Source organism: Diabrotica virgifera, chromosome 1 (genome assembly GCF_917563875.1).
Source record: "Diabrotica virgifera virgifera chromosome 1, PGI_DIABVI_V3a".
Taxonomy (NCBI): domain Eukaryota; kingdom Metazoa; phylum Arthropoda; class Insecta; order Coleoptera; family Chrysomelidae; genus Diabrotica; species Diabrotica virgifera.
In genome coordinates this window covers 1,912,948-1,937,602 of record NC_065443.1, presented here as the reverse complement: position 1 = coordinate 1,937,602, position 24,655 = coordinate 1,912,948, and the positions used below count along the sequence as shown (strand labels likewise).

Here is a 24,655-nt window from a genome sequence, read left to right as displayed (position 1 = left end):
TCAACGAAATTAATATACATATGTACTTTAAATAGTTTATTTATATTTTATTTAAATAAACTAATTTTAATACTTACTACTACTCAAACATTTTTATTAAAACAGTGCCAAAAATTAAAATAATAAAAGAATAAAACACAAACAAACAAACACATTGAAAAATGCCACAAATAATTTGTGAACAATGTAGGAAAATTTTTAAATAAATACGTATTTTCTGAAAAAAAAATTATATAATAAATATACGTACAACCATAAAATGTATAAAAAAAAATAAAAAAAAATAAAAGTTTCCATTGGGGTTCGAACCCGCTTATCAGCGCAGTCAGTATTGAAATTCATTCACCTTAAACTTTTACCCACGGAGACCATGTGTCATCATGTGCGAAGATCAACTAACTAAACGGATTAAACTTTTGACGGTTCTGAATTTAACCAAATTATTTTGATTTTGAATTGAAATTATTTAGAATTGAAAGAAATATACAATATACAACAAAACATAGAGTAAGAAAACAATATATTAGGTGAATATTGATAGAAATTTTGATGGTAATCAAATTATGTAAATCAAAGCATTACATACTATTTTGGTAGGTTCTTTTTATATTTTCCAAATAGGTAGGTAGGTACCTATGAAATTTTTTATTAGGATACTGAAACATTTACAATTATTACGTAGGTACCTGTCGCTTTTAAAAACTATTTAAAAAGTCACTACAATATTATAAACTTGCTTTTCTCTCTGCCATCACAACAATAAAAACTAATATACACAACATTAATTTGTTTGTCCAAAATCTACATATTGAGCAATTATTGACAGATGATTTTAACACCCAATCAGATCCCGTATAATGTTTATACCATACTGTCGGTGTGCGCATGCGCCCAGTAAAAATAAAAATTTACCCTCGTGCCTAAAGAAGTATAACTTTAAAAAACCGGGGAACGCTTAAGCAGGGCATAAAGATATTGATATTGTTATTACCCAAGTTAGAAATCTATGCAGAAATGTAATTAGTGAAGTCGACTTCGCGTAGGGATCAAGGCACAGAGAATGATGGTGATATTTCAAGTTTTTTCCTTAAATTTTTTTCCATCATTACGTAAAATATCTGTATAGTTTTTCCGACACTGATTTCAGTGATATTGAGTCGGCTCTTAAACAATAGCAAATATCGTACACTCTAAATGACTACATCAAAGTAATGCGTGCTTATAGAAAGTATAGAGACTCTTGGTCTTCACCATTGGCACATCAAAGATTTTTAGGCGTAATGAATACTGAGAAAAAAATTACTAATCGCAAAATGACAAATGATAAAGAAAACACTAATTGGTCAATCAAAATAGAAAATATAATATTTATATCCATTTTGGATAATAATTAATAGAACAACACGATTTTTAACGACCTTATCAAAAAATTTCTATGAAGAATTCTTCTCGTAGACTTAGTAAAGAAAGAAATCTTTAGCGACCTAATACCACTGTGGCCTAGCAGAAAGCCTATCGCTGAAACGAAATGACAACGTTTAATGGAAATGATGCATCTGATTCCTACTGATTTATTGCCTTTTTATCAAAATTTGCAGGGTGCCAATGTACCTGAAGATGTTGAGGGTTACAATTTCAATGTCGAAGATTTAGATTTTGAAGTGGATGTAGATTGATATTAAAATTTATTAAATTAATACGTTGGATATTCATAACTTTTCGATAAATAAAAATAAATTTTCTAACTTTACCTTTGTTTTAATTTAATATTGTTGGGATTAACTTCCCACTGCAAAATGCAGAAACTTACCAATCCACAAAAAAATTTGGTTCCGGTTTTGATGTCATTTCCGGTTAAAAAGTTATGACCGGAAGTTTGGCAAAAATGACTCAAAATTAGTGAAATTGTGTATCAATCGACACGGAAATGTGTATCAATACACGAATAGTTCTAATATCGACTTTCTACTTCCGATCACCTTGAGTGAAAATCTAGGACTTACGAAGAATTGCTTGTTTGAACATATTTATTTGTCTTTTAGAAAAACTATCTACACCTCCACCAATATATCGAATAAATTAGAACGAGAAAATGTAAAATTCAAAATCCATCTCTGGTAATCTCCTGCGAGATTGTGGAAAGAGGATGACAACCAAACAGGAGATTGATGATTGTTATTTAAGCCATGTAAATAGCTAACAAGGACTAAAGTCTTGTATTAGGTTTCCAATTAAGATGATGATACGCGAGACCTTTTACAAAAACCGGAAATAAGGCGGCCTTGGAGAAAAATTAGTTTTACTTTTTTTAGTATATTGCAAATAAATTAACAAAATATTACAGAAATCAGCTGTGTGTGTCGCTAAGAGAATTATTTAGTCAATACTTCAACGGTGCAAATATTCTTAAAAAATTAGGAGTAATATACAGGGTGTTTCACGTAGACTGCACATTGAACTTCTCTCTAAAAGTAATCGGATTTGACGTCGGAAATTTTCAATTTTATAGAGCTGAAATATTTAGAATATGCAATAACTTACGGACACAAAGAAGAAGAGTTTCCTACTGTTCATTGATTTTTTCTACTTCGCGTCTAATAGTCGACAGTTTTTTTACTTCGGTATTATTGTTGTTTCGGAACAAGTATCAAAGAAAACCCAATGATGATCCCAAACAAGATCCAACAAAGATCATGAATGGTTGATGTAGTAGAGAGAATAGCAACACTGAAATGGAACTGGGCAGGTCACGTGGCTCGAATGACAGATAACAGATGGACAAAGCGGATACTGGAATGGAGACCAAGAAATTATGCCTACCGAAGCAGAGGCCGTCCACTAACACGTTGGACTGTTTGGGACCATTTGAGATTGCTGTCTAAAAAAATACCAAGAAATTTTACAGAATCAACGGTACTGATCTGGCTGTTATTAAGAGGCAGAGGTTGAAGAGCTCCTTTATAGGATAATGCTACTGTTTTATTTACGTTAAAAGAGAGTAAATTAGAGTCAGACCAGGTCTTTATCGTCAGCAGATCCGAAGTTATAGTTTCATGAAGAGATGCAATAGTTGAGTTGCTCCAAGTGATACTGGTATCATCAGCAAAAAGAAAAAATTTTCCATCGATTTTTAAATTAGTGATGTTATTTATAAAAATAAGGAACAGAAGAGGACTCAATACTGAACCTTGTGGTACTCCAGATACAATGTTTTTGAGACTAGAGTCAGTATCATTTGCTCTAACTAGTTGTTTCCTATTATTCAAGTAAGATTGGAACCAATTCAAATAAATACCTCGAATTCCATAGAAATTTAGTTTTTTAATCAAAATGTCGTGATTTATACAATCAAAAGGTTTGGCATAGTCGCAGTAAACAGTGGCAGTATAAAGATTATTGTTTAGTGCTTGGTAAACGTCATGTAGTACAGAAAACATGGCATCAGTGGTACAATTATTTGTTAAAAAGCCGAACTGATTTTGTGAAAATGTTGTTATCAACGATAAAGGAGTCGAGTTTTAACGAGTCTCTCAATAATTTTGGAGAGTACCGGTAGTAAGGCAATAGGTCTATAGTTGCAGGCATCAGATTTTTCACCACCCTTATAAAGAGGAATAATAATGGCTGTCTTTAGGCACTCTGGAAATTTACCTTTCTCGAAGGAATCATTAATTAGAGAGACGAGGATTTCCAACATATTTTCTGTGAGATTAGAGAAAATTTTTATAGATAGTCCATCAGTACTACAGGATGATTTGCGTTTGATACTATTGATTGTTTGGATCAGTTCAGAGTAATCGACTGGTCTTAAAAAGAATGAATTCGAGACCTTTCTTGAGTTAGGGAGACAGGAAACGGGATCTTGTTGCGGCAAAATAGTTGATGTTATATTTTTACTCACATTAACGAAGTATTCGTTTAGACTTTCAGTATATGGAAGGGAAAATGATTGAGCTGTGTGAGTTTTAATTCGAAGATCGGTTATTATAGACCAAGTTTCTTTTGCAACACTTTTAGAGCTTCCCAGACGATTTTGATAATAGGCTTTTTTAGCTGATTTGAGAAGTTTTAGATATGTTGTCCTGTACTTCGAGATATATTCAGTGACAGAAACACCGGTAGTAAATTTCTTGATGTATAGTAGTGAACGCATATTCTTGGATGATATGCGAATACCTTTCGTAGCCCAAGGTTTCCGATGTTTTGGCTTAATAGGGATTAAAGGAAATGGCTTATTGAAGATGCAGAGAAGCTTATCTAGAAAAACACTGAAATTATAGTCCACGTCTATAGAAGGAAAGTGCCACTCAGAAGTTAAGCATAAATTTTGGAATTTACGAAAATTCTTGGTTAAAAAAATCCTACCTAAACGTCGGGTTTTTGAGGAGGGTTTGCTGAAGATGTTAAACTTCGTATACACTGCTTCATGATCAGATAGTCCCGCATTAATAACTGTAGAGCAGACATCAAGGGGTGAGAAATCGGAGACAATGTAATCGATTATGGTAGATGTAGTTTTTGTAATCCTTGTAGGAGAATTAACGTGCATTGAGAGACCATACGATTCAAATATGTTGGCCAGGGACACTTGGGTAGCACAAGTAGCAGCATAATTAATGTTAAAATCACCGCATATAATTTTTCTGCTTTTATGAGGCAGGTCATCTAACAAATTTAGCAGGTTCTGAAAATAGTTCCACGGTAGAGTCAGGTGATCTATAAATGCAAATATGTAATGTAAAGATTAAGATTTTTATTATAAACTAAGGAAAACTCGAAGAAGGATTCACTTAACAAAAAGTCATATTTTGTTACCACAGGAAAATCATTATTTCTAGAGAGAATTAGGGTGCCTCCATGAGCCGAACTTGGACGATCATACCTGGCAATTGTGGTATATTTTTCTACAAATAGAGGCTCGTTAACTTCAAGCCAGTGCTCTGTAACCGCAACGATCGGGGGAAATCCAAATTCCTCCAGAAACAAAAATAATTCATCAGTTTTATTTCTGATAGAACGAATATTAATCAGAACCATGCCAAAGTTGTCATCACTAAAATAATTTGAGGTTTCTAGTCCCTCAGAACACGTCGTGTTGATTAAAAATTTCGCTTTGGAGAGCCAGTGGAATAATAACTTCGGTGACATTCCCTCGACTTTTGTAGGTGTTTAATACAATACAAAGTGTAGGTGTATAATACAATATAAAGAAGAGGTCAGAAATTTATTTCAAGGTGGTAACATTGACTGAAAAAGAAAATTTCCAATAAAAGAGGGACTTGCTGTGGATCAAGCTGTGTTTATTGGGTGTTGTAAGACTGGAAATATAAACTTGCTAATATCTAGGCCTATATAATTCAAACCAAAGTTCTTAAAATCGTGCAATGTTTAGGACTATGTGACTTGAAGACATCTTCCTTGGTTAGGAAGATTTCGTCAACACAATACTCTTAAGACAATATGTGGCGAATGCGCCGGTGTTCATGTAGAAAACGCGAAATCTTGGAAAGAAAAGCTGTTTGCTAATTATTTTACCTTCCATTAATCGCCCAATTTTTTGTGATCGAATACTCGCGCACGGTGCAGAAGACCGGGATCAAAAATATGGGTCAGCAATATTTAAAAAAAAATTCCAAAATTGTGTCCAATTTATTATTTAATGAATATATTATGATCATATACTTTTGTAAATATGCGTTTGTGTCAACATTATATTACTTTAATAAAAAATAACTTTGTTCATAATCATCTTCATACGCTTCCTCGTCAGTCGATACTTCCTCAAATAATTTTAATAATCTTTGCTTCTCCTTCTCGTAATCCATAGCTAAATATAAATAAACAAATGTATAAACATTGAATGGGTTGAAATGTATAAACATTTAAAATAAGAAAAAGATCTCAAATAACCTTATTAATTAAAACTGCCGATGCCTGATTTAAACACAAAACATTGTGAACAAAAATACTCATACCCGTTGTACCGCACCGTGTTGCCTAATAATAAAAGTACAATACTCTTTTTTACACTGCCCGTGGACTTCACCCACAGTCGACTGATGACTGAAGAGGTATATGCAGTAGCAATTCAAAATCTCCACTACAATCAGAGTTATAGGAAGTTATTTAGAGGGCCGGTCTCATACACCGTGTGCGAGTAACGGAGTGTTAAAGGAGTATGACGATATAGCAGGAAGATAAAAAAGCAGCTTAGAAAAGTGATATTGTTTCTGGATAATGCTACATCTCATTCCAAGAGTGCCACTATACAGTGTGTCCAAAAAAATATGCAACCTATTATTAAATTAGATAATGTCATTGTATTTATTTATGTTTTTGATAAATTGAAATTACAATGAAACAACGTAAAATTCAGTTTAATTTTCATATGTTGTCTCTTAAACGACCACTCCTCTTTAGCGACCAGCTTTGGATTCAAAGAGTATAGTCGCTATGGGAAGGTTTGACTGTATTTGATTTATAAAAAATACGTAGACTTACCTGTTATGCCCTTGGATGTCTAATCGAAGTGGATATCGGCCTCTCTCACTCCCCGAACTTCTTCGAACGCGTGTATGTTGCGAAACTAACGATTTCGGATCGTATTGCGCAGGCTCGTAGTGCCGAATCCACGAATTCAAATTGAAATCTGTAACAAAAAAAAACGTTGTTTATGACAAGAAGAAATTGTATTATTATATGATCAAGTATATTGTCATATTCATCTTTATATTTAGTTAATTTGTGTGTGTGTTAATGTATAAACTTTCACAAAAGACACACAGTTTTATGTTATAACTCCCAAACAAGTGCAAAGTGCCAGAAAACCAGCCCAATCCATCCTAGTCGACTAGGAAAAGAAGAAGACGAACGACTCAACGTAAAGGTACCGTAAAAAAATAACTATACATGAACACACTTTTAATTAATTGATAAACTTTACTATGTTTTTCCTTTGAGGAGTTTAATATGTTTAAATTGATTAATTTGATTAATTGTATTTTATATTTATATTTGTGTGTGTACATATTTTAACTATATTGACATTTGTATTTATATATTGTTGTAGAATGTTTTTTTGGAAAAAATCAGAAAATAAATTTATATCTGGACTAGGAGATCGTAGATTTTCTTCACCCTGTATACGACAAAAAATTGTATAGAGTCTAATTTAGTTAATAAACAGTGCTTTTTCGGGGAAGGTGAAATCGTTAATGTGGTTTTCGTTAATGGGTTTTTTGAAAGGATTTACAGACCATGGTTCGAAAATATTGGAAAGTGCATGGTATTTCGTTTGTGAACATCAATAGGACTTTTGTAAATAATTTGTAGAAGGTTTAAAACGATAAACAAATTTTATTGAGTTTAGAATGTAAGGCCTTCTGTTTAGTTTTTTGAAAAAACGATAGTAATTTGATGTCTCTTAGAATTTTAACAAGATGGAAAGTTGGATACAAATTAAGTTGGTTTTCTTAGGAAAGGAAAGTACGGATGTGTGGGTAGAGAGGTTGTTTTTGATAGGTAGAGAAAGATCGATGGAAGGGATGAGAATGGGAAGTCGGAATTTGAGAGAGAAAAGATGGTCACTGTGTGATGAAGAACGGGAGAGAGCAGTCCAGTTTTTGAAAAGTGAGAAGTCAGTGTAAAGTGGTGAAATCGGCCTTTGCGAGCAGAATCAAGTTGAAACGAAATTGTTGACCGGTTGAGAAGTAAAATTTTCCTGTGCCCGAGGAAGATTCCTTTGTTCTGTCTAGAACGAGTAGCTGATTGGTATCTATTTGCACAAGATATTGAGCAAGGAGAAAACTGAGTGGAGAATTCGAGAGAGTCCTGTTTTTTTTTGAAGTTATACTTCTTTACGCGCGATATGAGGGTGAATTTTAATAGGATTAAAACCTTTGATCCCGGCGCAGTCGCATTACAACTTTGTTCTGATTGGATGTTCAAATGACATGACAAAAATTATCCAATATGGCAGCTGTGGGACTGTGGTTTGGTTATGTATGGTTGTTGCGTTTTAAAATTTGTAAGAAGAGAATCAACAAACAAAAAGTTAGTTAATGGTTATACTGCCTTTTTAAATAGTTTTCATATTATATTTTTGGACTTATTAACATAGAAGAGATGATTGTTGCATGCCAATGGGAAAGCCCATCAAACTGTGACTAGTGAGTGCCGCAAAATTACTGATAAAAAACCTATTAGCTCGAAGGCGTAGAGAACTGTGGATAACAACAATCAACCGGGACGATCTATGATCTCGCTTATTCAAAGCTAAAGAATCTTACACTGGTAAGTGTTTTAAAAATAGTTGATCAAATTTTATTATGATATTTGAACATAGCCACTTTGCACGATGCAAGTGATTGCGAAATTTATTAGTCGTTATACGGGCTCTGATTGGGTGTTGAAATGATCTGTCAATAATAAATAATTGTTCAATATGAAGGTAAACAAATGTATAATATATTAGTTTTATTGTTGTGAGGACAGAAACAAAAAAGTTTATAATTGTAGTGATTTTTAAATAGTTTTTAAATCAACAGGTACGTAATAATTGTAAATGTATCATAGGTACCTACCTATTTGAACCTACCAAAATACATAGTATGTAATACTTTTATTTACATAATTTGATTACCATCAAAATTTCTATCAATATTCACCTAATATATTGTTTTCTTACTCTACGTTTTGTTGTATTTTTTCAATTCTAAATCATTTCAATTCAAAATCAAAATAATTTGATTTACATAATTCAAAAATGTCAAAAGTTTAATCCGTTTAGTTAGTCGATCTTCGCACATAATGACACATTGTCTCCGTGGCGAAGCGTTTAATGCGAGTGAACCCCAATACAACGCCAATACCAGCCGCGCTGGTAAGTTGGTTCGAATCCCAATAGAAACTTTTATTTTTTTTATACATTTTATGATTGTAAGTATATTTATTATATAATTTTATTTTCAGAAAATACGTATTTAGTTAAAAAAATTTCCGACAATGTTCAGAAATCATTTGTGGCATTTTTAACGTGTTTTTGTGTGTTTTATTCCTTTATTATTTTAATTTTTGGCACTGTTTTAATAAAAATGTTTGAGAAGTAGTAAGTATAAATTGGTTTAATATTTAAATAAAATATAAATAAAAAGTATATTAATTTCGTTTATAATCATATAATCAATCATATAATAGAAGTATAACTTCTTACGTGCGTACAAAGTACACACACATTCTTTTTTGTTTTTGAAGCAATCTGGGAAAAGAAGGAGTGAAGAAACAAAAGGGTTAGTCAAATCATTTGTCGAAACGGAGAGAGTTTGTTTATATCCACACCATATATGCTCATTTTTTTTGTATTGAACAGTTCTATAACTCAGTTAGTCATTTCATCTTAAAGTAATCAATTCAAAAAGGAGAAAAGTAAATTTTATTAAATTTAGTATGAATAAACAATAATTTATTTATATAATTTTTTTTTTTGTTAAAACAAGGAGACATCGGATTTAAAGCTTGATTTATTAAGTAAGAAATTGTTGCAACAAATTTAGATTTTAGTATTTTTTTCCAAATCGGCATATTGGATAAATAAATAATAGATTACATTTATATGATATTGAATGTGTTTAATTTCACTGTTTTATCCTGGAAGGAGTAAGCAACTAGAGATATTAGAAGCCACAAATCAAAGGTATTGCATCGAATACAAAATTAGCCCTGAGAATAAAGTTTATTAGAAAATTTAATTTGAATTTGGTTTTGTTTTACATATCTAGAAATGAAAATAATTGAGTAATTAATTAAATTTAGAATTTGCTAATCAATCTAATAACAGAGATAAAGTAGAGCATAACAATATGTAGACTTGACTTGTAAAAGATACCTTTGTATCAATATTACCAATAAACTATCTATCTAGCTATTGACTTATTTCGCTATATGATATAAACACCAGCCCTAATAAAAATAATTATCTTAGTTCTAACTCTTTAGTTAATAGAATAAAAAGAATACCAATAAAAATTTAATGAATTCTCGTCGTGTTTTAACTGCGCAATAAAATAGCAACCTGCATTTTTTGTATTTGAGTCAAAGCCCACTGACCATCCAAAACATCCCAAGCAGCAAAACTTATAAATTCTGGAGTGTAATTCGGTTTTTCCATTACCGAAAACGTCTGAAAAGACGTAAATGCGAACGGTCAATTTCAGATTCCAGGTACACGTGAAAGATTGATAATCTTACCCGGAAATGCATTTAGAGAGGGCCACGTCTACGGAGCATCTAAACATGTGATGTGAGGTAATTGAAGAAGATGTTTTGATTGATGAACAACTTTATTCAAACAGTTTATCTGAGGGAAGAATTGTAGAATCAACTTTTTCTTGTGGATTGTGGATTGATTTAAAAAGTTATATAGCTACATGGGATCTTAAAAAACTGGGATTAAACATACAATTTACTGAGAATAAACCAATTTTACGTTAAAATAAGTTTATTTATTTTAAATACTACGTGTTACACCTGTATCCCACGTACCAAAAAAAAGTTTATTAATAGCAAGTTGAAAATTTGTATTGACTATAATATAGCTTAAGGGTGTCTAATCTGACAAACTTTGATGTACGGAAACACTGGAACAGGGGAAGCTTTAAATGGGGAACAAGTTACAGGTTTCGAACGTCAGACTACGAAAACGTCTCATGTATTTTGTCGGACAGAACTTCCAATTATTGATTTGTTACCGTTTCATTAAACTTTCACGCAAAATTAGACTGCTATTTATCACCGATATAAGTCCTGTCATTTGACATATTCTACGTGTCGAAATATAAGATATTAAGGCTCATAATGCAGAGCAAAATTGAGGGGAAAAGATCCATAGGTAGAAGAAGAATTTCCTGGTTGAGAAACTTAAGAGAGTGGTATAGTTGCAGCTCAGTAGTTCTTTTTAGAGCCGTCGCCAATAAGGTACGAACAGCTGTTATGATAGCCAACCTCCGACAGGAGGAAGAATTACAAGAAGAAGAAGAAGAACACGTGTTGGACTTATTAAAATGCCTAACATATTTGTCGGATAAACATTTTTTCATATATTATATAAAGTTCGCTATTGAATAAACCTAAAAACAATCTGCTAGTTTTCACAATCATAAACTTGTCAGAATGATACATTCCACAAGTAAAACTTCACGTATTCCAGTGTTCCCGTACATCAAAGTTTATCCGACTAGACGCCGTTAAGCTATTAACAACCTTTCAGCTTTTTCTATGTTTTTAAAGATATCCAGGAAATTTAATTTTTACAGTTTCAGAAATTCCTTTAAGGCGGGGAGGGGGGGGGTGTATGGTTTGAAATCAACATATCAAGCACATTTTTGTGAATTTTTTCGAAGCTATGGTACAATTGTCTTATTTTTAAATTACATAGGCATATTCAGTACAATTCAAAGATTATTTAGAAAAAAAGTCAATCCAAAATATTGAAAAATATGCCATTGGTGACAAATTTTGACAGGCAGCTCACAAAAAAATGGATTTTGCGGTGGACATCAGAACTCGTCACTCGATCATACGAAACAAAAAATTCAAAAAGATTTAATTAGCTGATGAGTTTTACGAGGTAAAAACGTCGAGTTTTTTATTTTTAATGACTTTTAAATTTTTGGTATCACTCAGAAATCAAAAAAATGAAATTTTTGGGTAAAATTTCGTGAAAATCAATAGATTTATTATTGTTGAACAAAAAATAAGCAAAAAAAGAGAAATATCTAAAGAAAATCTGTGCAAAATATCAGGTAGATCGGCCGAGTAGTTTTTCAGTTACAATGTCCACCGCATTTGAAAAAGCAGTTTTGAGAAAAATGCGTTTAAAGTTTTGACAACTGCATTTTCATTTTCTTATTTGTCTGCCAAATCGTAAAGTGATGCACATTGGAATATGTTTTTTGAATCGAGGAGTAACCTACAAAAGAGAAGGCGGACAGTTGTTTAACGTTTCTCACTACGCTCAAGCGTGCTGGCGCGAAGTCGCGGCAAAGCGAGTCTAAGGTAGAGATATTCAACACGCTGTATCTCTGGTAATTTTACTCCGATTATTTTGAAATTTTCAGAGAGTATTCTTGAAAGTATGCACTTTTATTTGAAATAATAAAAAATTAAATATTTCAAACCATACCCCCTCCTTAAGACACATCTTGCAGCAGTATAAGCTATCTTGGTAAGTAAATAGGGTCATTATTCTGGCGCCCAAAACATTTTTTAGTAAGTTCCTGCTTTCAGTACTCTTATTTTCATCAATTTATCCTTGTTTCTGTCAACATGTTACATTCATTCTGAGTTAAGGGCATAGGCGCAAAATATCGCCTATCAAAATGTTCAATGTGTTTTAAATGTATTCATTTTTTTCAAATCCTGAGAAAACTAATAAATATTTTTGAAAAATTTAAATGCAGAATAAAAGATTACATCATTCCTGGGGGCGGAAAGTCCCTGAAAACTTCTATGTTTATTTTAATAAGTTACAGGGGTGAAAATAAAAGAGAAAATTTAGTGTGATTTTTAATTGCAAATATTTCATTCAAAAAAACTTTTTATTTATTCTAAGGGACTTTCGGCCATCGGAATAACGTAATCTTTCATCCTGCGTTTACATTTTTCAAAAATACTTAAGAATTAGTTTTCTCAGGATTCGAAAAAAAAAAAGAACACATTTAAAACACATTGAAAATTTTGACAGGCGACATTTTGCGCATTTTCCCTTAAGTGTATTTAAAAATTATCAATTTTGTAATACATTATTTAAATAATTATAAATTTTATATACCTTTTAATACAGTACATTAAAATCCTAGAACAACAACTTACAACACCTAACGACACATCTTTACGCGAATTTTTTTTATCCTAGTTCACCCAGAACGAAATCAAACACAAAGAAAAGCAAAATCACCTCGAAACGAATAGAGAAAAAGAACCAACCCTCTCGCCCACACGGAAAAGTCTTTGAAAGTCGAATTGTAATGTTTTTGCGAAAAGTACATAGCCTATCAGGTAGAAAAGTTCTCGAAAAGAGCTCTAATACTCGGAACAATTGTTCTGGCAGTCGATAGAGGCAACGTGAGCGCAATAAATAGGTTTAAAACATCTACCGGGATGATCATCGACTTATATTGTATCGCTCATACTGGATAAGAAAGGAAAAAAAGGTAATATCAAAAAATAATAAAATAAAAACGATAATAACTCTCATCGTAAAATAACCAACTTAGCTGAGATAATGGGTTTAATAAATGAAAAAAAAAAAGACTCCATAAATTTACTTCGTTTGTACATGTACTTTTTCCACTTTTTAATTAGTAAACTGTAATCTTCAAATTTTTGAGAACCAGAACACACTAAAATATTTGAGAACAATATTTGAGAACCAGAGTTTACGATCAGTGTATCCATAGATAAATAATATAGTATTACCGGATAGATAGGCAACTCACTGTAAAAATTTGGTTCCTTACGCCGTTTGCGTCCGATGTGTTAACTAATCACCATTTAGCGGGAAATTCAAATGGACAAACATTAATTTTATCCGTTTAGCGCCTCTTGCGAGCAATTTCGTTACTAATTAAAATATCTTCTTATTTTACAAGAAATAATCACACCTATATTATTAAAATAAAATACCAGAACTTACTAAGCTTGTTAAAGTATTTTATTTAAATAAAATCTAAGTAATACTCATAAATTATTTGGAATTCTCAAGTTACAAAATATGTTATTTTTGCTGTCAAATTTAGTATTTAGTATTTATTTGTTGTTTCAGATAAAACAGTTATAAACTAATTACTATTTACCTATGCATTTTTATAACTTTTCTATGATTTGTACACAACAATAATAAACAATGTTTAGTTTTTTTATTAACACAACACCAAAGTTCTTTCGTAACTAAAACAAAACTACACTTTATAAACGAAGGATAAGAACCAACTTAAATTGAAATTACTAAGAATAAATCGTTAGAGATAATACAATAAAAACTGTAAACTAATAGAAAATTATTTACCCTAATTCTGTCATTACTTTTGACAGAATTGACATTGCCGAGGTAAGCCTCGTTTGATTATTTTATTTGTGACATTCAGGTATGGTGTTAACATAAATGTGCAAAACAAATAAATCCTAGCTGAGCGCTTTCGGCTTGTAAAGCCATCTTCGGAGCTATGCTACAATAGAAAGGTCTCTAATGAATAATTGATATTAGAATTCAAAAGTTTAACTTACGTCAAAAGGTTCAAAATACCACTATGAAGAGAAATGGATCCCATGTACGATATACAAAATTTCTCCATCCATTTCTCTTCATAGTGGTATTTTGAACCTTTTGACGTAAGTTAAACTTTTGAATTCTAAGATCAATTATTCATTAGATACCTTTCTATTGTAGCATAGCTCCGAAGATGACTTTATAAGCCGAAAGCGCTCAGCTAGGATTTATTTGTTTTACACACTTCAAAAGTACACTTTCCCTGTTCACCTGTTTTCATAAGTGTGTACAAAACTTTTTCAGTCTTTACATTTGTTAACATAAATGATTGGTTAAAGTCTTCGTGAGCGAGATAGGCTGTCATTTCTCTTTATTTAACTGATCGGTGTGGAAGTGGTGGGGGAAATTCCCCAATTTTTTCATATAAGATTCAGGGGCATGAGTGTATCCTCCCTATACTTACGTATGGTTCACAGACGTGAACACTCACCAAGGCCAATATGGATAAAATAGAGCGATGGAACAGAGAGCGATGGAAAGATCAATGCTCGGGGTGAGGTTCATAGACAAAAAAACAAATACATGGATTAGAAGCAAAACCCAAGTAAAAGACGCGGGATAACATGCTGCCAAATTAACATGGAGCTTCGCAGGACACAATGCCCGACTGAAGGATAAAAGATGGAATCACGAAATACGACAATGGAGACCGTGGTTAGGAAGAAGAAGTAGAGGAAGGCCACAAATGACATGGGCCGATGACATAAAGAAATTTGGAGGACACAACTGGAAACAAGTGGCGCAAAATAGACAACACTGGATTGAATTGGGGGAGGCCTATGTCCAAAGTTGGATTACTGAAGGTTGAAGAAGAAGAAGACAGATTGCCAGTCAAATTGGACTTCGAAAGACCGATTGAAGTGGTCATAAAAAACCACCAAATGGGTGAAGCAGTTGAACCGAAACTGGAAGAAGGTTCACTCATATGGTGTACGGATGGATCTAAGATAAATGAAAGAGCAGGAGTGGGAGTTACTGGGACTAATTTCAGGCTATCCAAATATCTTGGAAATGTCCCAATCATCTTTCAAGCAGAAATACATTCCATAGACATTGGTGCCCAAAAATGCCTCAACCGAAACACTAGTAGGCCAAAAGTCTTTATTTTATCAGACAGTCAAGCTGCCTTAAAGGCTCTAAAGTAATTTACTTATGAGTGAAAGTTGATCTGGGACTGTAAACAATCCCTCAAGAAGCTGACGGAGTGCAACAAAGTAACTTTGATGTGGATGCCAGGTCACAAGGGAATTTCAGGAAATGAAGAAGCTGATAGCCTCGCAAAAGAAGGGACCAATACCCCATTCCAAGGTCCAGAACTCTTCTGTGGACTATCAAAAAGCCTAAAAAGACTATCAGAGAGGAACTCCGGACCTGGGAATTTAATAAACTACAACTATACTGGTCTAACACACCAGGTCAAAGGCAAGCAAAAAGGCTCATAACAGTGTCTCCTACTGCAATAAACCGCCTTCCCGAAATGAGTAAAAAAGATATAAAAATCACTGGTCACTGGTCTTCTCACTGGTAACTGATCTCTAAAAGCGACCACCACTAAAAGCGTCAAGAAGAAAAAGCTGGAGTAGTTCGGACATGTAATGAGAGGTCCCAAATATTAGTTGCTACAAAATATCATGCAAGAAAAAATAGCAAGCAAACGCAGTCCAGGACTAAGAAGAACCTCATGGTTGAAAAACTTGCGAGATTGGTATCAAGTTGATACAAGATGCTATTTAGGGTGGCAGTGAATAAAATGAAGATAGCTATGATGGTAAGCAACGTTCTGAAAGGACATGATACATGAAGAAGAATACCTTTTTCTAGTCATACCTTTCTCTTCCCTATAATCTTCTGTTGCACTTCATCATTCCACCACCAAGTTTTCTCTTTATTAGCACTTCTTCTCCTACTCATACCACAACTTAATGATTTTATAACATGTAAAATTAAAGTGTTTTCTTGAGGTTTGACATTTGAATTTTTATCTGTTACCTTTGCAAGTAACAATAATTAAGTGACTTATTTTAATTATTATCTTACATTTTAGTTGATACCACCGTTAAAGCTTTAGTAGATTAAAAAACAAATACAATGTTATCTTATTACTTTATGATCCTTTTAAATACAAATTTAGAAAGTAAGTAAAGTCCTGTTCGTAGTCTATCATTTTTATTTCATCTAAAACGTAACGGTGAACATCAAAACCCTCTTTCTCTAAGCTGTTCCTCCCTGTTGACCCGGTTTTCCGGGACTGTTTCGAGTTACGTTGTCGAAAAAGAACTTAACCAAAGATTATGTGGTGGGATGAAAGTCTGCGGAGATCGCTTGGACCCTTTTGCCGAATGCACGTTGCAATAAAGTCACATTGAGGAGCTCAGCCGTTGTTTGCCTCATTTTATAATAGAGCGGAAGATGTCTCGGGTAATCTTTTGTCTGCGGCCGCACTAAAAGACTTTATTTTCCGAGGAAATGTTTAGAGTTTACGGCCGACGGTAACAAAAGATACTTAGTGTTTTATTGCAACTTACTATATTATAATACAAAATGGCAACACAAAATTGTGTTGTTGAAATGGTAATAATAATACACGATTGTTTGGTACTTTATAGAAAATATTTTGGGAGTAATTTTCAATATAAACTAAGAGCCGCTATAGGTGAAATTTGTGAATCATTTAGGCACGATAAGAGCCTATAACTTAAATAGTAGAACCTAAAAGAAAACGTATAAACACTGTGCCGTCACTTTTTAGTAGCAGTAGCGCATGCGTCGACAGTGGCGCATTAAACTCTCCACTTATGGACGGGATAAATAAATTAAAAGTTACCCTACCTCACTACCAGAATTCAATTTTTTTCATTTTTTTAAGTTTGAAGATTGTTTAAGATTGAAAAATAAGGCTCACTGTAATTTTAACCCACCACTCCGTCCCTCTTACCCCATGATTTTTCGTTTTTATTTCTTTTATGTAAGATGCGATCAATTTTACAATTTCAAAAAATTCACAGGCATAGTTGGGGGTTTTACAAAACATGTCTATTTTTTATAGACTCGTAGGTTGAGTGAAGAAAACCTAAAAAAAATTTTTATTTTTCTTTTTTGGAAAAAAGCGTATAACTTTTTTTTGTTGGTGGTAGCTTGCCACAGGTCTAATTTTCTTTAATCTCGTGTATTTTATCAAACACTATATTTCTAATTTTTTTTCAGATTTTTCCGTAAAGTTCGTTACCTTCAAATATCCAAAAAAACTGTTTTATCAGAGGGTTTTTGGGGATTTGAAGGTGTTTCTCCCATTTTTAAATGTTCTAAAGGATTCAGTTACTTCAATTTACATACAACCTATAAAAAACACATTGATGTGATCTATAGTGGGAAAATGATGTGATCTACATTGAAGTCTATAAAATAGGAAAAATCCCCAAAAGTCCCCCAAAATACAGTTTTTTGGATTTTTGAAAGAGGCGAACCTTACGGAAAATCTTAAAAAATTTAGAAATATAGTGTTTGATAAAATACACGAGATTAAAGAAAATTAGACCTGCAGACATCCCGAACAAAAAAAAATTTAAAAAAAATAAGTTTTTAAAAAAAAAATTTTTGTTTAGGTTATGTACACTCAACCTACGCGTGTGTAAAAAATAAACATGTTTTGTAAAAGCCTTAACTATGCGTGTAAATTTTTTGAAATTTAAAAATTTATCGCATCCCATCTGAAAAACGAAATATGAAAAAAAAAATAAAAACAAAAAATGAAATTGTTGATGGTGGGGGAAGGGCGACGAGGGTGGTGGGTTAGAATTATACTGAGTCTTTTTTTAATCAAGGGACCGTTCAAGTATTACGTAACGCAGGTTGGGGGGGAGGGGGGTCAAAAATCTTCAAAAAGCACGTTACGTAATACTTGAACGCTCCCCAAGTAGAACTAAAAAAAAAATGAAAAAATTTGAATTCTGGGAGTGAAGGAGGGTACCTTTTAATTTATTTATCCCGTCCATAAGTGGAAAGTTTGATGCGCCACTGTCGACGGATGTGCCACTAACAAGTGACGGCACAGTATACGTTTTCTTTTAGGTTCTACTATTTAGGTTATAGGCTCTTATCGTGCCTAAAATGATTAGCAAATTTCACCTATAATAGCGGCTCTTAGTCTAGTACTATTAAGTATTGCGAGAAATGGGCAAAAAATACAAAATAATAAACAAAATTAAAATAAAAAAAAGTTACAACATCTCGGACACGTAAAGACGGAACAGCAATATGAAATGTTAAGACTGATAATACAGGGAAAGATAAGAGGAGGAATGAGTATAGCAAGAAGGAGAGTGTCGTGGTTGAAAAATTTTAGGGACTGGTTTAAACGCAGTTCCATATAACTCTTAGTAGAGGATCTGATATAAGGTCGATTTGCACCGATCTGTTTAATGGATAAAAATTGATTAATGGAGAAAATGACATTTTTTCATGAATTTAAACAAAAATTTCGACCCGGGCAGATATTATTTCAGATTGATCATTCTAAACAAAAAAAGGTCTTTTGTAATTTTTCTCTAAAGTTGATCGTTTTCGAGTTAATAAACAATTTAAAACTGAAAAAAGAACGAAAGATGACAATTTTCAAGGCTCAAAAACACAAGTAAAAAACATGATTTTTATAATCATCAAGTACACAAACTCAAGTTCAAACATTTTTCTATTAGTAGACTAAGAGCCGCTATAGGTGAAATTTCTTAATCATTTTAGGCACGACGGGACCCTATAACTTAAATAGTAGAACCTAAAAGAAAACGTTTGAGTACTGTGCCGTCACTTTTCAGTGGCACATGCGTCTACAGTGGCGCATCAAACTTTACACTTATGGACGGGATACATAAATTAAAAAATACCCTCCCTCATTACCAGAATTTAATTTTTTTCATTTTTTTAAGTTCTATGTGATTAAGACATAAGATTCATCGTAATTTTAACCCACCACCTCCTTCTCCCTGCCCCCACCATCAAAAATTTTATTTTTCGATTTTATTTTTTTTTGGTGGGATGCAATCAATTTTAAAAATTTCAAAAAATTCACACGCATAGTTAAGGCTTTTATAAAACACTTCTATTTTTTATAGACCTGTAGGTTGAGTATACATAACCTCAAAAAAAATTTTAAATTTGTTTTTTGGAAAAAAGTATATAACGTTTTTTTGGGGATAGCTGCAGATCTAATTTTTTCCTAGTCTTGTGTATTTTATCAAACACTATATTCCTGATTTTTTTCAGATTTTTCTGTAACGCTGGTCACCTTCAAAAATCCAAAAAACTTTTTTTTAAGGGGGTTTTGGGGGGTTTGAACGTGTTTTTCTGATTTTTAAATATTTTAAAGGACTCAGTTACTTCAAGTTACATATAACCTATAAAAACAAAATTGATTTGATATATTATGAAGTCTATAAAATAGGGAAAATCCCCCGAAACCCCCCAAAAAACAGTTTTTCGGATTTTCGAAGGTGGGGAGCTTTACGGAAAAATCTGAAAAAAATTAAAATATAGTGTTTGATAAAACACACAAGATTAAGAAAAAACTAGACCTGCAGCTATTCCTGAAAAAAAGTTATACGCTTTTTTGAAAAAAAAAAATTCTTTTAATTTTTTGAGGTTATGTACACTCTACCTATGGATCTATAAAAAAAAGGCATGTTTTATAAAAGCCTCAGCTATGCGTGTGAATTTTTTGAAGTTTTAAAATTGATTGCATCCCACCAAAAAAAAAATAAAAACGAAAAATGAAGTTTTTGATGTTGGGGGCAGGGGCAGGGGGAAGGGGGTGGTGGGTTAAAATTACGCTGAATCCTCTGTGTTAATCACATAGAACTTAAAAAAATAAAAAAAAATTAATTCTTTTAGTAAGGGAGGGTAACTTTTAAATTATTTATCCCGTCCATAAGTGGAAAGTTTGATGCGCCACTGTCGACGCATGTGCCACTGAAAAGTGACGGCACAGTGTTCAAACGTTTTCTTTTAGGTTCTACTATTTAAGTTATAGGGTCCCATCGTGCCTAAAATTATTAAGAAATTTCACCTATAGCGGCTCTTAGTCTACAGGTCTCAATAAGAATTTTAACCATGTTTTATTCTAAAACATATTTTTTTAATTGTTAATGAGGAAGGTTTCTTATGGGGAGACGGGCATTAACAACTAAAAAACAATGTTTCAGAATAAAATAAGTCCAAAAGACTCCTATTTTCGTCGTCTCTACGTGATTATATATTGTAAAATCCGGAGATATGGGATGCAGCCAGAAAGCAGTTTATTAACGAAAAGTCTTAGATTTAAAATATTGTTTATTATATTTTTATTTCAATTATTCTAATTGTTTAAAAAGTAGTAGACTTTGTATCTGGGGCTTTTCGTTGTTTTCCTCGTAATACGAGAGATGTCGCTGATTTGCGTCTCAAAAGGTGGGTTCATTGCATCGCGATGTTTTGCCTTAAAAAAGGCAGAATGTTTGTATTCCCTTCAGAGTTGCGACTGCATAATCTTCACTGATGATGCATAAGGATGCTGAAATAGTTGCTATATGGAGATGGTAGTCCAACTCTGAATCGAATATAAACAAAACCTGCCTTGAACCCTTTTTAATCTTTTTCATTTTACTCAGTTTTTGAGTATTTAGAAACTGTCTTTCGGTCCTTTTCCTAGACAAAGAGAAGGTAAATGCGTGGCCTAAGTGTCCTCTATTTGCTTTCTCCTATTTTCGTTGTCTCTACGTGATTATATATTGTAAAATCCGGAGATATGGGATGCAGCCAGAAAGCAGTTTATTAACGAAAAGTCTTAGATTTAAAATATTGTTTATTATATTTTTATTTCAATTATTCTAATTGTTTAAAAAGTAGTAAACTTTGTGTCTGGGGCTTTTCGTTGTTTTCCTCGTAATACGAGAGATGTCGCTGATTTGCGTCTCAAAACGTGGGTTCATTGCATCGCGATGTTTTGCCTTAAAAGAGGCAGAATGTTTGTATTCCCTTCAGAGTTGTGACTGCATAATCTTCACTGATGATGCATAAGGATGCTGAAATAGTTGCTATATGGAGATGGTAGTCCAACTCTGAATCGAATATAAACAAAACCTGCCTTGAACCCTTTTTAATCTTTTTAATCCAAAAGACTTATCAAAAACTGATATAATAATCAACTTTATAATAAAACGATCAACTTTAGAGAAAAATTACAATAGACCTTTTTTGTTTAGAATGACCTAAAAAATCTGAAATAATATCTGTCCGGGTCGAAAAATGTTTTTTAAAATTTATAAAAAAAATGTAATTTTTTAATTATTAATTAATTATAGTTGGAACAATATTAAATCGGACAACCCTTGTTTTTTGTAATTGCTAACATGCTAAATTACATATCCAACAATTTTTATCCATTAAACAGATCGGTGCAAATCGACCTTATATCGTATCTTAGACTATCTTTAGAGCAGCTGTATAAAGAAGGCGAGTCGCTTGGTATAAGTAACCAAAAAGAAAAGAGATCTTGCAATAAGCCATGTGTCCTGCACTCTACATACAGGGTGGCACCTTCGAGGGAAAGAAAAAGAGATCTAAGTAAGCGACCAATTCGTAAAACCCTCTGGGTCACTTCTCTTACTTCTTCAACTATCATCTGGTCATCGGTGATCACTTTTTCTTCGGCAATGATAAAGAGATCAAGCGATAAGTGGGCACTTCTTACAACCGGCTAGTCATTGTCAATCACATCTTCGGGAAAAAAGAAGAGATCTATAGATAGATGGGCACTTCTTACAAACTTCTGGTCATTGACGATAACTTCTTTCAGCTTCCAAGGTCAACCCAGGACATCTACACCTTCCTCACCGGAGAACTCGATTGACAGGTTACCAAAGTGTTCCAGTATCCTGCCAGTATATTACTGCTAGTGTTTTGTGTCTATTAAAATCTTGCATCTTCTTTGCTACATTATTTAGATATAGAGTCTGTAGCCGATTTTTTTAAGAGCTTAAATAGTTCTTAAAAAAATATTAAATTTTTATTGTCTAACAATTTTTATTATTCCCTACCAATCGAAATTTTGGATTAAATATTTTGGCTTCGTTTCTATAAAAGGTTCAAAAACATGATGGACTAAGTAATACTTTTTCCCCTATATTTCTGTAGCAGCAAATATCTCTATTAAATCCAAAAGGCGTCTTAAAAGAAACTTGTTTTCAGAGCTTGTTTTACGCCTTTTTCTCCACGTCATGTCCGCATTAGGATATTAGTTTTCTAGAACATGTCTTATTTAAATATTAAAGCCGCTTCAACTTGACATGGTGATGGTGAGGGTTTTATATTGTAGCAGAAGGTTTTTTATAGCTTCTTTTTTTATACGTCTTAAAGAAAATAGTAGTTCTACAAGAGTTTCAAATAAAAAGAAAATATATGGAGAGATCAATAATATATTTTTTTAGTTAGTTGGGATAATGTAGTTTGAATTTTCAAGGCAATATAAGTCAAAATCATCATCACCAATGGTGCTTTAGCACTCGTTGAATCCCGACCTTCAACAGTTTTCTTAAATGTTTCGTTATTTCATTAACATTTGCCTATTGTAAAGTTTACAGATTGCAAATTAAATGGGATGATGTTTAATAAAAAAACAAAAAAATTTTTATTAATCAATCATATATAAAAAGAAAATAAAAAAAAACTTTTGATAAATCTGTAATGACCCCAAAATATAGCATTACAATGGATGTAACTGATAGTATCAAATTTGCAATAAAAATATATTATATAGGCCAAACACATATTTTGCAACATTTACGAACAGATCGCCACCTATAGAAGGAAAGTCAACGACTATTGTCTGGTACCGGTCATTGGACTGATTATTTCCACCTACAAGCAGCCCACGGTGTTTACAATATTAATAATGATGTATCATCGATAATAGACAATCAAGTAATCCTTCAATAAATATATCATAAATTTTAGGGGCCATAAACAATATACAATTGACAGGTATCTTATTGTAATAAGAAAACACCTTAACACCAACGCTACTCTGAGTTTAGGACAGTTAGGTATATTAAAAAATTTAAGCAAAAAGGGAATACATACGTGGAAATATAGTTGAAAGCAAACAACAAATTTAAATTTTAATATTAGGACAATGAGAAATCTAAAATACAGAAGCAGTATAGATCTCTTACGCCAGAAAGCAAAATTCTGGTTACAATCTAAAATCCGAACCTTCTACAATTTTCAAGGTAAGGACCGATAAATAATGATATACGTCATGAGGCCGATGATGAATATAAAATTCTTCTGTTACCTCTAAAGCAGGCCATTTTTGAACATTTCTTGTAGGTTTGCACCTAGTTAAAATCCTAGTAGTAATATTTTCTGTTATTGTTTTAGTTTAGTATATAGGTTCAGGCAAAGTTTATTCATGGTTATGTATGTCAAAAGAAGAACCGTGTTCGATAACTGTCACTTCTTACTCAGGAAACAGCAATATATTTGTTGATGTATGTATCAAGCGTAGCAGTGACGTTTATAATCGCAAGTTTTTTGGGAGTTTGCGGAAAACTTTGAGTGTACATCTTTCTGGCAATGAAAGTTAATCGTGCCTTAAAAAACCACCATCGTTTAATATTTACACACCACAAAAAAATATTACTTATCAGAATAAATTAAATAGATTCTTTTATATTAGGTAATACATACATATATTTTTTAAGTATTTTTTTATTTTCTGTTAATGTTTATCTATTGAACTTTGACACATTATTGCTTTATTTGATTAACTATTTAGATGGGAAATATGAAACAATTAAATTGAAAATATATATTTTATTAATGTTTCGACGCCCAAATCGGGTGTCGTTGTCAAAATACAAAATTTCCATCTAAATAATTAATTATAAAAATGCCACGAGGTAATAGCTTCAGAACAACATTGATTTATTTCTTTCTTAATTGATATGTTTAGGGATTTGTCTTTAAATTCACCCATTCTCCAAAAAATGAACTTATTCCATAATTTTTATCCTCACTGTGTATAACCTTCAAAACTTTATTTATTTATTTAGTTTATACAACCATAATAATTATTACTATTTTAAACTTTTACTCTAATTTTGTACAAACTGAGTTGTGCCGTGACTAAATAAAAAAATTTAGTTTTTACAAAATCCCACGAAAATCGCATTATTTATTTATTTAACTTATTAAATGATGATTTTCCAGAATGGTAAAAAGACTCGTTGGAAAACTCTTTGTCATAATAAATTTATTTATAGTTCTTGTTGACCTTCTTGTTTACTAACGTCTGCCAAGGGA

General features: G+C 32.4%; 1 protein-coding gene across 1 annotated transcript in view; it reads right to left on the bottom strand.

Moving 5' to 3' along the window:
* Positions 1 to 24,655, bottom strand: part of LOC114328012 (disintegrin and metalloproteinase domain-containing protein 10-like) — a gene marked incomplete in the record, with an annotated part of 957,890 nt that overhangs the window by 780,449 nt on the left and 152,786 nt on the right. Inside the window, 1 exon segment of the mRNA XM_050649896.1 lies at positions 6,502 to 6,649. Coding sequence (XP_050505853.1) covers positions 6,502 to 6,649 — 148 coding nt within the window.